The sequence below is a fragment of the Neovison vison genome, chromosome 7 (assembly GCF_020171115.1).
Source record: "Neovison vison isolate M4711 chromosome 7, ASM_NN_V1, whole genome shotgun sequence".
Lineage (NCBI taxonomy): Eukaryota > Metazoa > Chordata > Mammalia > Carnivora > Mustelidae > Neogale > Neogale vison.
In genome coordinates, this window is record NC_058097.1 from 37,603,698 (window position 1) to 37,618,336 (window position 14,639).

Below are 14,639 nucleotides of genomic sequence, written 5' to 3' on the forward strand. Positions count from 1 at the left end.
GCTGTTTCCTGCCTACCTTGCGGCCACTGCCCAGCCAGACACCGCCCTGCCAGCCACAGGGGCCAGCCCTCTGCTCAAGCCGGGGGCCCCCTCACCCTCTGCTGGGAATCAGGCACGGGGGCCCAGAGGGCTTCAACCCCATCTGGGAAGATGGCCACAGCAGGCGACCTCGGCCTTGTCACCCCCACTAGCAAAGAAAAACGAATCAAACCAAGATGGTGGGAGTTCCCCACCAAATCAATAAAGGTTCAAGACCATCATCCTATTTCTTGGTGAGGGCACAGTGAGATGCGTACCCCCAAACCCTGTGTCAGGAGACCAAGTTATCGACACTCACTGTCCAGAATGAATTTTGACCGAATATAACAACCTTCACAAATATCGCCTACTTTTTAATCCAGAACTTTCACTTGGAGGAATCTCTCCAAAAGACTGTCAGAGTAGTAGTGAGTAAGACTTCACTCAGCAAGGCCTGCCCCGTCTGACCCGAAACTCCTGAGGAGTTAGGTCAGGGTTTTTCCCAAGAATAAAGGCAGGCTGGTCAGGGGAAGGACTTCAAGTAGACATCAGGGCAGGACCTCCCAAGTAGGACCCTGAGTCTGTGAGTCTCAAGAAAGGTGAATGGGGGGTTGGGGGAAGCCTCACCCATTCATTGCTCATGTGTTGGGTCCAACGCTCCCAGACCCAGGGGACAGGCGGTCCTAGTTCAGAGGTCCTGCCCTGACGTCTGCTGAAGTCCCTCCCTGGCCTTAGTCAGATGCGTTCTCATTCATCCTCAAGTTTTCTCTACACACACAGAGGTGTCAGAACACCAACTCTCCTCAGCGGGTGCCTGCTTCCATACTCCAGGGAGGCCTGCGCTGTTTCCCATCAGAGGGAGCCCTAAGTCGCTGTCCTGCCCTGGGGCCTGGGGACCTGGGGGCGGCTCGAGCCTGTGCACACACTGACAGCACAGAGGGGACAAAGCAGGAAAGCTGGTCTCAGGCACTGGTCTTGGGGGGCTTCTGTCATTCCTTAAAGCCACAAATCCCGAACCTTCCCTTGTATGCTGCGTGTATGACCCTGGGTATGAGAGAGGCTTTGACACAAAATGTGTGAGAAAAGTCCTGTTCAGAAAACATTTATTGCAATTTGATGATACCTAGTCAAGTTAGGGTTCTGAAAGCCAAGGGAATACAGTATTAGGGGAAATTCAGGGTAGACGCATTGCTTAGATCCCACCACATCAGAAAGAGTCATTTTCTTTGCTTTAAGTACTTCATTTTAAAAGCAAAATTCAAGAACTACCACGACTTGTCCGATGATGAGACGAAGCCCCTGGGAAGATGAGGGCCCAGGTATGCTGCGTAGAGAAGGGTTGGGTGCCTGGATGTTTTTGGCTTCGCTCCCGAGGCAACTGCCCCTCCATGGGGCCACTCAGCCACTGGTCAGGGAGGCGACACATGAGGTAAACATGATTCCGGCACGGGGCAGCTCTGGGCCCTGAGCCCCTGAGCCCCAGGGGAGGAACCAGTCCTGTAACAGGTGCTTCAGACAGGGCTCATCATAGCAGGTGAGGAGACGGAACACACAGGCCTCCTGCGGTGCCCCCGTATGAGTGACCGTGGATTCAAGAAGCTGTCGTCCACGTCTGCAGCAGGCACGGCTTCACTTTTCACCAGCCTCCAAGCAAAAGGGGTGTCACTATGCATTATTAGTGCACACGACCCAAAATCCAGTGTCTTCATAAATAATTTCCAGAACATGATACAGCACAATAGGAGCTTCTCCAGCAGGTTTCACTCCATTTAGGTAATACATGATGGTGTGGGGCTTCCCCAACTCCCCGTCCCCACCTGGGAGGCCCAGGAATCATCTAAATGAGATCCCCACTTCCAGGAGGAACGACCTAGTCATCATACTGAACTTCGGCCCGGAGCTCCTTGGTGACGTAGTTGACCAGCATGGCCAGCAGCTGCTGCTTCAGGGCCTCGCTGCCCATGACCAGTGTGGTCAGCTGCACAGCGTCCGTCCAGTCCAGGTGCCTGAGGATGGTGGAGGCTTCATTAAAGAGCTTTTGCTGTTCACTGGGTGGCAGCTCCATTATGATCTGAGGAATCGGCTTGAACCGTCCACTTGTCATCCATGCACCTAAGAGGCCCCCCACAGCCCCACCTTGAAAACAAGGAAGGTTCGGTTAGTTGGTCCTTATTCATAAATGGTGGCCTCAGACACTTGCTGGGAGCTCGTCCACTGCCGTGACGAGTGAGCACATTCACACACGGGTGGGAACAGGCTCGGCTTCATGTCTGCTTTACCCCAAGGTGCAGCAGGCAAGGGTTTCTGGGGTCCTCAGTCCATTTGGCTCAGATAATTGACACCCAATGTGCCCTTCCCTAAGCTGTGCACTCAGAGACGCAGCACAAAGCATCTCCCACTGCACAGCTCTGAGAACTGAAATCTTCTCCAGGGCCCACAGGTTTCCTGCTTCCCATGAAACTCTCATCTTAAAGGACACAGCTGAGAAGCCAGTGCATTTGCAAGGAGAAATCATCTCAGTGGTGAGGCTGAGCTTTCTCCATACTATGCTCTTTGCCCCTGAACTCTGGAAATTTCCAGTGAAATCCTGTGGCTAACGGACCCTGGGGACACAGAAGGAGACCTTTACCCGGGTAGCAACTATTTTTCATGCCAGCCCTCGAGAGCTGTATGATGATAACTATCGAATATAACTCACTCAACTATTTTTCTTCCTGTGACCCCAAAAGGGCATAACCATTATTTTTAAAGGTAAATTTATGATCAAATTTCAGGTGCACAACGTTGGGACTTAAAGGACTTATGGGAATAAGATGCACAAGGCTGAAGCCCTTATGTCTACAGAAACTTCTATATGATCGGGGGTGGGGGGCAGGTCTGCTAAGGAAGGCGCCCTGGGCCAGGGGTCTCAAACTCAGGTGCCCTCCGGGGACAGGCAGGTAGCTGAGAGGAGTGAAGAGGGCTGAGTGAGCCTCTGGGTGATGAAGGACGGGGTCGTGTCTAAGGGGCGGGGGCTACCCCTCGCCAGCCCACTGCTACCACACGGAATCCCACATGTGTATCCTGGAAAAAGTTTCATGATTATTAAATAGTGGTCATCAGATATTAATAGATGCAGCCCAGCTGGACTTAGTGACTCTCTCTGAAAGAGCAGAGCATGGAAAGGGGAGACACTGACTCCACAGTGGATAAACCGGCAAACACCACCTTAACCAGTGGATCGAGGTGGACATAGGGAGGCTGTGGGTGTCTCATGTCCCTGAAATGGCGCTATGAGACAGGCACTCCACCGCTGTCTGCCGTATGCTTTCCCAAGGTCCACAACCCCGGGCTAAGCATGAGCAACCATCAGGCCGACCCAAACGGAGAGGCATTCTACAAATAACTGCCCAGGACTCCTCACCAGTACCCAGGCCATGAATGCAGCAAAGTCCGAGCAACTGTCACAGAGCTGGGGAGATGAAGTAAGGAGATGTGAGGATTAAATGCTCTGTGATCCCTTGAGCTGGATTCTGGGACAGGAAAAGATCGTAATGCAAAAACGGGCAAAGTACAAAGAAAGTCTGGAGACCAGTTAGTAGGGACACGTCAGTGTTGGTTTCTTTCTTTTCACAAGTGCACCGTGGTGGTAATGTTACGGGAACTGGGTGAGGGATATGTGGGCGTTCTCTGCACAGTCTCACCAACGTGTCTATAATTCTACTACTGTTGCAGAATTAGAGGTTTGTCTGAGAGAATACAGCCCAGGCCAGAGAGAACCCGGTTGTGGGCTGGACCCCGCCAGCAGGCAGTAAAACCTGCACCCTCTCAGGAAGCCAAGTGTGGAGGCATCTGGAGCACACAGCTCCCCTGGGGCTGAGCCCAGGCCAGCATCAGGCCCAAGAGACTGAGCAATGCCCCTGGTCAGCCTTCCCCTCTGCTCCAAAAGAAGGGAGGATTCGGGGAGGGGAAACCAGTCATTTACAGGTTTTACTGCACTTTAGCCCACAACACCCATAAAGAGCTCAGAGCTGACAAACATTTCAATCAACTGCACTAAACCTTTATGAGAATGTCAATATTTGATTTCGAGCAGCACTTCATGCAAACAATCGCCAGGAATATCGACCAGCAAATTACTAACTCTTTGGACAAGAGAAAATTCCTTGGTTTTCTGGGTAAAATGATGCTCTGCCCACGACTAGTGGCTTCAAGGAGCAAATTCCCAGGTTCCCCTGGCAGACGTCCTGTTCTCTACCAGCTTTGACAGAATCTGAATAAGATATGTGCTCCCGGGGCACCTGGGTGGCTCAGTGGTTAAGCCTCTGCCTTTGGCTCAGGTCATGATCTCAGAGTCCTGGGATCAAGCCTCACATCAAGCTCCCTGCTCAGCAGGGGAGCCTGCTTCCCTGCCTCTCTCTCTGCCTGCTTCTCTGCTTACTTGTGATCCCTCTCCTTCTCTGTCAAGTAAATAAATAAATAAATAAATAAAATCTTTAAAAAAAAAAAAAGATATGTGCTCCCACAATGGCATCTGGGAACAGCTATAGGATAAATGATCCCATCAAGCCCTCCCCTGAGCACTTTAGATGGGGGGACAGGGACAGAGATAAAGAATGTCACTGAGGAAAGAGGCCGTGGCCACGTCTCCTCCCCCACTGGCTGCTTCTTGGATGGTGAGAAGCTGACTCCCTAATTCACGGGTGGGAAAGGGAAATGTATAGTGGAAGGTCTGGGGTCACCCACATACTGATTTACTCCTCAGTGTGAGCTCTGCATCATGAAACGTCCTTGAACACCAATCCTGCCACAGAAAGGCAGAACAGAGCAGGAAGCCATGCCGGGAGCCGGAAACAGAAGCCAACCTGGGCAGACAGGCAGTCACCTCCCCAGCCTGTGCTCATGGGAGGATGGCAGGCAGTGCTGTGAGCTCTCCCACGTCCCCAGCACAGGCTGCCCGGCACAGAGCAGGCATTCAGTAAGGTATCTGCCTAGCCCAGTGCAGCAGACCATGCCTTTGTCACTCCCTTGTGCTGCAGGGTCCGTGTGAGGCACCTCACAGGAGGCATAATCCAGCCCCTCTACATGTCAGACCCACACAGCAGCCCGCTCTCTGGTGCCACCCTGGCCCAAGGGGGAGACCACACCAGAATCCTTCCTACTCCTAAGACGTAGGAAGCAACCTTTCCTGGCTCCAAGAAATGATGGGAAAATCAGCCAAACCTTCATTCATAGCCAAAAACTGGCTCTCAAGTAGAAGGTGGCAAAAATGGGAGACCGGGATGACCATCCTAGGATTGTTTGCTGCTTTTGCTGCATTAGACTGTTGGTTTCAGAACGGGGTTGTCTCCATGAATGAGCTCATAAAATGGCCAGACAGCATCTGCTCCTAGGAGGTGCTCAGCACCTCCCAGCTTCCTCCCTGCTTCCCTTCTGCAGTGACATGTAATGGTGACAGGGGAAGGAGACCATCCAAGGGACCCAGGACACCCTGATATCTTCAGAGGTCCAGGCACATCCCCGAGGGGAGAGGCGCCCTCCAGGTCTGCATGAGTCATATGTCATTTGCAAGAATACCCTGCATGTCTGAGACCTTCACACTCAGAAGCCTGTGTTTTCAATGGGATGAATTAGGGCCACAAAGACCATGTCACAGAAGCAACCTCAACTCGACAAACATCTCCCACAGGACAGGGACTTCTGTAAGGTCTCTGTGGTAACAAAGGCCTTTTTTACAACACCCCTGAGCTGGCTGCCCCTGCAGGAAGCTTACACTTACCAACAGCTAGTCCAGGGGGACCTCCGACCAGACCACCAACGAAGGCCACAGCCCCTGTGACCAGGGCACCTGTACCAGAGTGCTTGACGGCCGCCTTCATTTTCCTCTCCCCAGAGATGGAGCACAGCAGCTTCATGACATCTTCCATCACGATGGGCATCTTGGCGAGCCCTGAAGGAAGCATTTCAAAGGGAAACTCTTAATGAGTGTCAGAGTATTTGCACCCAAATGTCACTCTTGCTAGAGTTTGGAGGACAGCCTAATGCAGAGAACAGGAGCTCTGCTGTATGCGGAACCAACACACCCAGTGATGGGATGGGTCCCTTGTCATAGAAGAAGTTGGGGAGCCGCTAGTTAATAAGCACACAGAACCCGCAGAATGCACGAGAGGTCTTCCTTGCATAACTTCTCATTCATGACAGATTACGGAACAGGCCCAGCCACAAGCTGCATCTGTTCATCACAAGTGAGGCAAGCGTGCCCTCTCCTATCTGTGGCCTTCCTGCTGGCTCAGGCAGCCCCAGTGCACAGAGCCTGGCAGAGGGCAGAACATCCCAGCCTCGAGTCCTCTGTCGTGTGACAGGACAACAGAGCTCATGCCAAGCCCGAGAAGGGGAAAGTACTAGGCTCCGTGACCATCCTGGCCTGTGCGCACACCTGCCTGCCCCGTGACCCTGAGCCGAGCATCAGACTCCTCACCTGTAAAGGGAGATAAGCCACCTACAAGCTGGATTCTGGAAAGGTCTGAGGGGAATGGATGCAAAGTACCTGTTGTGAGTCCGGAACACGCGGCCCTGAGACCTGATGGCTCTAAATGAATGTTTGTTACTGATACACACCACTGGCTTTTCTATAAGCAACCGCTCCTAACACCCATCCAGTTCTGTGTGGGGCATAGTAAAGGCAGGGACAGGACGGCCCTAAGGATGACCAGTAAGATGGAACAACCAGAGAAGAAAATAAACCAAAGAATTCCAGAGGTTTTCATGTGTTTGGATAGACAGACAGATGGACCTTTGGAACAATGACCTTAGAATAATTCTTGTGGTCAGGAAAGTGTTGGCCACACTGGTGGGAAACTGGCAGGCACACAGGGCAAAGGCAGGGTGGGCTCTGCCCCAGGGTCAGGGGGAATAGAGAGCCACAACACTGACAGGAAACCTGACAGGACCCGGAAGTAAAATCAAAGAGACCATGGGCTGGTGCTTCTCCTCGTGGCTTCAACTGGACCCAAGGCTGGAAGGTACTTCCTTTACTTCACTCCCCTTTTCATGCAAGCAGTGCCTAAAGGAACCTGGCAAAGTTTGGGGCAGACCCTTTGCTCAAGAACTCTTGGTTACGTCTCCTTTTGACCCAACAAAAATCCAGAACCAGCCACTCATGTAGAATCATCCTCTCAATCCTGGAAGAGAATTTTGAGCCCCTAGAACAAGCTTCTGGGTCTGCTGGATCACCACGTCGGGGTTCAGAATTTCTCTGTAGTCCTAGGAGAGGTAAGAAGTGTCCTGGGCTCTCGCCCCTGCCATGTTCTGAATCAGTGATTCTCCACAAGCACACCCCACTTTGGACAGCAAGACTCTAAGAGACCATGACCCAGACACCTGACAATGGCTGCTTAGTCCTCGAGTTCAGAAAGTGCAAACAAGCACCCCCCAAAATGTCTGTTTGAACAAGTGGGGTGTAGAGGCAATGGAGGGTCAGACCCTGCAGGGGTGCTCAAGGGACTAGAGGAGAAGTCAGAAATGCCTGCCCCCGCTCTGGCACCATGTGTCCTGGACCTGCCAGCACACCTCCGAGCTTCCTGCCCCTTTGCTCACTACTGCAACCCCTTGTAGACAGAGTCCATGCCGCCTTCTCCACCCTGGAAGAGAGCCCACGTGAGGGTCATGACTTGTTCACACACGAAGGTCACAATAATAAAATAGCCTTATAACAGCAAAGGGACTGCACATGGCAGAGGTCGCTGAGAAATGAGGGGATGGAAGCTGTGACTTGATATACCCAGTAGCCATGGTGCTGTAAAGCTATGCAAATGAGTTTTATTTCAAATACTAATTTAATTCATATATTGATAATCAAAGGAATTAATTCCATGGTAAAACTTTGAAGAAGCTAACAATTCTCCTGTAAAACACCTAATCGTCAGATAGTTTATATCTGGTTTCTATCCAGCTTTCTATATGTCCATTATGCTGGGAAAAAGGGAGATGAAATTCGGACCCAGGAAGGCCCCTCTGGGGGTGGCAGTGAGCTTCCCATTTCCAGGCACACAAAGACCCCAAGCATGGCTGCCAAGTTGGCTTCTTGGCCAGGGCACTCTGCCCAGACACTGCTCTTAAAGCAGGGTTTCTGCACGATTATAGACCTACACTCTGGAAACACTTTCTGCACAGCAAGAAAATGCACAGATAGGAGGCAGGAAACAGCCACTTCACACTCTGTGGTCCCTCTAAAAACCTAGCTTCTCACCTACTCTGAATGACTTCATACAAACCCACGGGGGCTAATAAAACATCATCATGCAAAGACTACTTACTCCCAACCTCCACTCAGCCCAGGCAGACCAGCCCAAGGCAGGAGCCCAGGGCTCTGCAGACCTGGAGGGCCAGCAGGTGTCCTGGTGTGTGGGAGGGCACGAGAGGCCCACCTCTGGCTGGGTTCAACAGCTTCACAGCACAGCAAGACGTGGCACTGTGGCTGTCTCAATGCAAGACAGAGCTGGTTTAATTTCCATGTGAGAATCATTTTAGACTTCAGAGCATCAATAGACTCTTGTAGAAGAAAGGTTTGTCACCCCATCTCCTGAGTCCTTGCTGGAAAGCCCACCCTCCTGACTTCTCGGGGACTGCCAGATTGAGGAAGGAAGTCAGTCCTGCTTCCCCTCCCACTCCAAGCTTGCCTTTGTCCGTGAGCAGCAAGGAAGCCAGTAAGGAGGGAGGAGGGAGGAAGAGTACTCTGGAGGGGACAGACCTCAGAGGGTGGGAATGGAGTCTCCCCTCCCCATATCACACCTATTTCAGAATCAGATTTGTCCACAACACGGGCTCTGGTCACAGAAAGCCCATCTGCCAGCCACAGGGAAGGCAAATGCCAACTTGAAGCCCTGGTTTCTTGCAAGTACCAGGCTGGTCTGCTTATGACAGCAAGGTTCTGGGGAAGAGGGAAATGAGCCCATCCCTGGGACTGCAGCCTGGCTTTTTGAGATGGACCAGATTGTGAGAGAGCTGGGAGAGGAAGGCTTCAGAGCTAAACCCACATGCACTGTGTTAAAAAAAAAAAAAAAAAAAAAAAGGAAAAGCAGAGCCTCTTAAGGAGTCAGAGTGATCTTGCTCACCTGCCATCCTCAGTACTTTCTACTTCTCTGTTGGAATTTATGAAACTCCTCTGTGTGGCCTGACTCTTGCAAGTCTTGTGTCCTCACCTCTGCAGGCTGTGGTGCAAAGGTCCCATGTGGACCCCACCAGCACTGTCAGATTAGCCCCCCAGACTTTTCAATGACCGAAGTGTTGCCAGTATTTAAAAATAAGATTTCGCATCCATCTGATTCCTGATTTCTCTCGAAAAATCAAAAGAGCAAGTCCCCTGGACCATCTTCGCAGCCACAGAGGCCAAAGCTGAGCAGGTCTTGCCTTCTGTCTTCCATAGGCGCTGGCAGGGCGACCGTATCTGACCAGGGACCCATAAGTAGGTCATCTGCAACCTCTCAAAGTCCCCCGCTTCCTCTTTTAAAGGCTAAAGAAGCCACCAGTCCCCACCGTAGGAATTGTCCCCTCTGAGATGCCTGACATCCACTCCTGATGATCTCTGAACTTTCCCCGCAGGGCGAGGCCAGGGGTGCTGACTCACCGAGGATCCTTCTAGGACTCTGTCCCGCAGTTCTAACGCCTGCCGCCCCACCCACGCACCTGGGACGCAGAGGAGGGTGACGCGCACCCCGGGTTACTGAGGAGGGCAGGGACAGGCGGGGAGCTGGGGAGCTCAAACACACATCCGGGTCACTACGTGGCGCCCCGCGGGGAGCCACAGCCCTACCAGGCCGCTGGGGTTGTGACCCCAGCTGCCGCGGCCGCTTACTTCGGGCGTGACGTCAGCCTCTCCGTGCCCCGGGGTCTTCCTGAGGGAAATGAATACCCTAGCGGCGTGGACCCGGCTCCGCAGCCCCCCGGGCCCCGCGCCCCAGCGCTCCGCCTCCCCCGCGCCGCGCCCGCGCACCGAGCCCTTCACCTGCTGGGACCGGTCAGTCCCCCGCGCCCTCCGGCCCCCGCCCGCCCAGGGTCTCCGCGCCCCCGCGGCCGCCCCGGCGCGCAGACCCCACCCCCCACCGCCTTCCGGCTCGCCCGCGCGGGGTCTTCCGGTCTCCGCGCACCGGGCGCCGCGCCGCGCCTGCGTAGCCGCCGGCCGGGCCCCGCCGAGGAGCCCGAGGGTTCAGGCGGCGCCTCTCCTCCTCCGGCCCCGGCGGGGCCCGGGTGTGGCGGGCGGACTGCAGTCCCGGTGCCTTAAGGCTGCGCTGTGTCGCGCCGGCGCCAGGCCCCCTCCGCAGCCCGCGCACGTGTTACGGGGGCTCCCCTTGCACCTTCCCGAAGCTGGAGGAGGCCTTCAGCCCGGGATTCAGTATTCCTGCTCCTGCGGCCCACAGGCCCTCCTCCTTCCCCTCCGCCCGCGCGGAAGACAGCCCCGTGACCCCTGGAAGTCCCAGGGGCTAAATTCCTGTTTGCTCAATGTATGGGCCGAAGTCCAGCATGTGGTGCCACCCCTCCAGGTGCGGTCACTGGTGGGGGGCCCTGGGTCAGCAGGCTCAGCTCTGGCTTCACTCCTAGGGTTCCAACAAAGGGGGAGTCCAGCTTCGGGGAACCTCTTGGGAGGGGGCAGAGGTGTGTGTGGTGGGCTTGCAGGCAGTCCTTCAGAGGGAGCACGGAGAAGATTCCCTCCCCACCGCGCACCCTGAAACACACACACACACACACACACACACACACAGGCTGGCCTTGAACCATCAGAAATCTGAAAAAGGCTCTGGGGGCTTTCCATGGATGAGCCCTGACACTTAATCCTGCCACCTAGGCATGGTCGCCCCCTGCCACTTGACGGATAGAAGTGAGGCAGGGGGGGTTAGTCCGCCCAGGCCACCCAGGTAGGGAGTGTCAGGGTCCAGACTCTAACCTGGGTCCAGCTGGTTCAAAGCCCTCGCGGTAACCAGCGCTCGGCCTGGCTTTCCTGGATGCCCTGCGCACCCGGCGGATGGGCCTCTTTCAACTGCCAGAGTCATCATTTTGTTTTCTTCTTTTTTCCTCTTTTAAGTGGGAAGGTACTTTGGGAGTATGTGTGTATATACACACATACAAACACACACATATACATACACACACATACTGCAGTGTATATGTGCCCCAATAAGATGTTTCTTTTAAAAAAAAAAGTTACATTTTTGCTGACTTAGAAAAAGCTGTACATATTTTTTTTAAAAAAAGCTGTACATATTTAATGTATATAATTCAATGAGTTTGTGGTTAAGTGTACACCTGTGAGACCATCATCCCAATCTATACCATAAAATTATCCATCCCTCTGGAAGTTTCTTCCCGCCCTTTTTATTATTATCACTTCTGTGTGTATGTGTGTGTCTGCAGTAAGAACGCTTTATATAAGAGTTACCCTCCTTAGTACACATTCAGTATACAATATTAATAGCTATAGGCTATTACTTTATATTTATTATTTATATTTATATATAGCTATAGGCTATTATTATAAGCAGTATGCTGTGTAGATTCCCAGCACTTACTTATTTTCCAGAACTGAAACTTTGTACCCTTTAACTATCATCATTTTGTTACTTCCCTATCCCTCCTGTCCTCATGGTGAGAAAGGGGCTCAAGCATTAACCAGGGTTCCTGGCCACAGTGAAATAGCCCCACCGATTTCTGAACAGCAGCTTACACTTGAGTTTGGGTGACTTTCAACAGTGAAGTTCACTGAGGCAAGAATAGCTCAAGCATCTCCAGCTCAGGCCTGGGGGAGATTCTCCCATTTCTCTGCGGGGAGCTCCCTCTAGTGACTTCTTAAAGAATTGGGCTGCTGACTCCCCCAGAGGGGAAGGGGAGCACTGGTAGACAGGAAAGATGCTGGAAGGGAAAAAAACTGCAAAGTCAGGGCCCTCCAGAGAAGGTGAGCTGTAAGAAGTCCAGTAAACGTTGCACCTGTCGACAACCTGGGACCTTCATTCTGACGTGAATGAAGTCATAAAATGGAAGCAGATGCCAAAGCCCATGGATGTAACACATGATACCACAGTCTCCTAGTGACAGCCAGGCCTCCTGCAGCGTGGTCCTGTGAATGACAGGTGCACAGTGGAGTCCCCATCATGGTGACCCAGCATCCAGACAGTGCTCTCATCATGCTTACCATGCTGAGGTCTGGCTGAGTGACCTCAGGAGTGTCATTCAGCTTCTCTAGGTCTCAGTTTGCTCATTTGGGAAATGATGACAACAATCATGACTTCCCTCAGGGTTATTCTGAAGGTTAAAGGAGGTGACATGTAGGGATCTAGATTATTTTTGTTTATACCATAGTGTGTGAAAATGAAAAACATCTCCAGAGTCCCAAAAGTGAGCCTCGTGTCCAGAGAGGCAGGGAATCAGATCCCACCCCCACTGTCACAACCCACCATCCACAATCCACCATTCTGGGGGTCCAAGAATCCCCCAGCATGTGAGGCTGCGTTCACAGAGCAGGCGGGGACTTGGGCCTGTACATTTACCAAACATTAACGTAGCACCTTGAGCTTCCCAAGGTCCCTGGGCTCTCTCCTGGGCCTGCTGAGGGGAGGGGGGAGCAGCCCTAGGCCTAAGGGTCAGAGATCCTGAATCAAAGGCCAAAGGGAGGGTCCCCAGGAAGCATCTTCAGGCTTGAGGAAGACGCAAGGTGAAATGTTCATCTGGGTACTGGGGGCTGGGGTAGAGGGCAGAGGCTGGATGCAAGGAGTGTAGTGTGGGGGCCATGGGACCTTCTAAGGCCAGAGCCTGGTTCCCCCCACCTTTTCCAGAGTTCCAGTCAGCAGCTCCTAACTTATATGGCTTTTTCAGGATAATCCCACTCAGCCCCAGGGCTGGATAATGCCACACACGGGTCACACACAGAGAAAAAACCCCTGTGACTTCTTAGTTAAGCATATGAGTAAGCTTGATGTCACTTTGAAAACTAAAGTCTTATGTCTATGTTCTTTTTACTTTAAATTACCTCTAAGAAGTCACCATAGTCTAGTCCTTAAGGGCCCCAGGACTCTGGATCTGGACTTATAACCAGTCATTTGGCCCAAGGCAGCCAGAGAGCCAGGGTTTGGGGTCCGGAGAAGTTACAGCCCCATATGATGGGCCTAGGACCCACTTCCTTCCTTGGTCCCGGGGTGGAGGAGGTCTCCGCAGCCCCCAGTCTTTTCCCCAGGATTCATGCCATCGTTTTGGTATGTGAAGTGTTCAGTGCAGTGGGAGGCACCTATCAGGAGGATTGATTCATTAGTTTGCTAGGGCCCTATAACCAAGAACCACAATGTGGGGGGCCTAAAACAGGACTTTATTGTCTCTGTTTTGGAGATGAGTCCATGAGTCTGCAGGCCCCAGCTCCCTCTGAAATCCATGGGGGAGAATCTTTCCTTGCCTCTTCCTAGCTTTTGGGAGTTGCTGGCATTCCTTGGCAATCCCTTGGCTTGAATCTGTGTCTTTGTATCTGTCATCACTTGCCATCCCCCCGTGTGTTTGTGTCTGTGCCCCAGGTTCCCTTTGCTTATAGGGACACCAGTCATACGGGATTGAATGCCCACCCTGCAGACCTCATCATAACTCAATTACACCTGCAGACTCTGTTGTCAAATAAGGTCACATTTACTAGTGTCAGGGGTTAGGACTACAAATATCCATTTGGGGTGACACAATTCAATGCCAAACACCAGGAAGTCAACAAATGCCAACCCTGATGATAAGCACATGAGTATGCACACGGTCCGCGCTGGCACAAGGAAACTACAGGCTCAGCCCAGCCTTGTGTCAAAGTCGCCGTGTGCAGAGGAACCCTCGGGACGGCTGCCTTTGGTCTTGGAGGAGCTGCGTTCTGCAAGGACTGTTGCCAGACAAGCTGGCTTTGGGGGTGGTAATGAGCCTGTCCCGGCTTCATCGTTGTTCTTCTGAATGTTTAAGTTTTTCTCTTCCTTGGTGTTTACATCCTTCAGGTATTTGTAGACCGCTATCCTGCCCCTTGGTCATTAGCACCTGTCTACATATTTGCCATGGTGTGTTGTTATTATTATTGTTGTTGTTCCCATGTCTTCCCTGCACGTTCACTCGGTCCCTCAGCCACCATCACTGCTGCCTGAATTTCCTGCAGGTTCCCAGCCCTGCAAGCACCGAGTTACCGGGATGGAGCATCAGAAGTCAGTAGTCAGGTGACAAGGGACAGCTCACAAGCCCTTTGGCTCCCTTCTCCTCTGTCGTTTTTGTCAGTTTCCTTTACGAGCTAAGTGAAAAACAACGTGCTTACACTGCGAATGCAGTTTCCAGACAAATCCCCTGCCCCTGCTTCCATCCAGACAGTCCCCAGTTTCCTCAGCTATGAAATGAGGATAAGAACCCTTGCTCTCAACACCCTGGGATTGCTGTGAGGACGGATGAGACCAGAGCGGAAAGTGCCTTGTACACTACAAAGCGGGGAGAGTGATGGTACCAGCAATGCCTTCAATGCACGAGTGGATCTCTGCAGAATGTTCCAGGGGTCTGCTGCTCTAAAAGCTAGAGATTCCAAATTAGAATTTACAAAATGAACTCGATAGAACTGAGATTCACCCTAAAATCTGTTTGTTGAAAGAATAGAGAGG

General features: G+C 52.5%; 1 protein-coding gene across 4 annotated transcripts; it reads right to left on the reverse strand.

Annotated features, from left to right (window-relative positions):
• Window positions 1-1,104: 1,104 nt before the first annotated feature.
• On the reverse strand, window positions 1,105-10,413 carry C7H19orf12 (chromosome 7 C19orf12 homolog). 4 transcript variants are annotated; one of them, XM_044256234.1, is made up of 3 exons: window positions 10,350-10,413; window positions 5,777-5,947; window positions 1,105-2,154 (listed from the first exon to the last, which is right to left on the reverse strand). In XM_044256234.1, exons 2-3 carry the CDS (start codon window positions 5,934-5,936, stop codon window positions 1,889-1,891), a joined length of 426 nt encoding a protein of 141 aa, XP_044112169.1. In that variant the 5' UTR covers window positions 5,937-5,947; window positions 10,350-10,413; the 3' UTR covers window positions 1,105-1,888. The 4 variants fall into 4 exon arrangements, with proteins under 4 accessions (XP_044112169.1, XP_044112168.1, XP_044112167.1 ...); XM_044256233.1 differs by lacking the exon at window positions 10,350-10,413 and adding an exon at window positions 10,001-10,039; XM_044256232.1 differs by lacking the exon at window positions 10,350-10,413 and adding an exon at window positions 9,111-9,916.
• Window positions 10,414-14,639: the final 4,226 nt, after the last annotated feature.

Bases quoted from the DNA above. Each gene is read 5' to 3' on its own strand.
- C7H19orf12 (XM_044256232.1), bottom strand. The intron at 2,155-5,776 runs GTAAGTGTAAGC...CTTGTTTTCAAG, and splicing joins TCCCCCTGGACTAGCTGTTG to GTGGGGCTGTGGGGGGCCTC.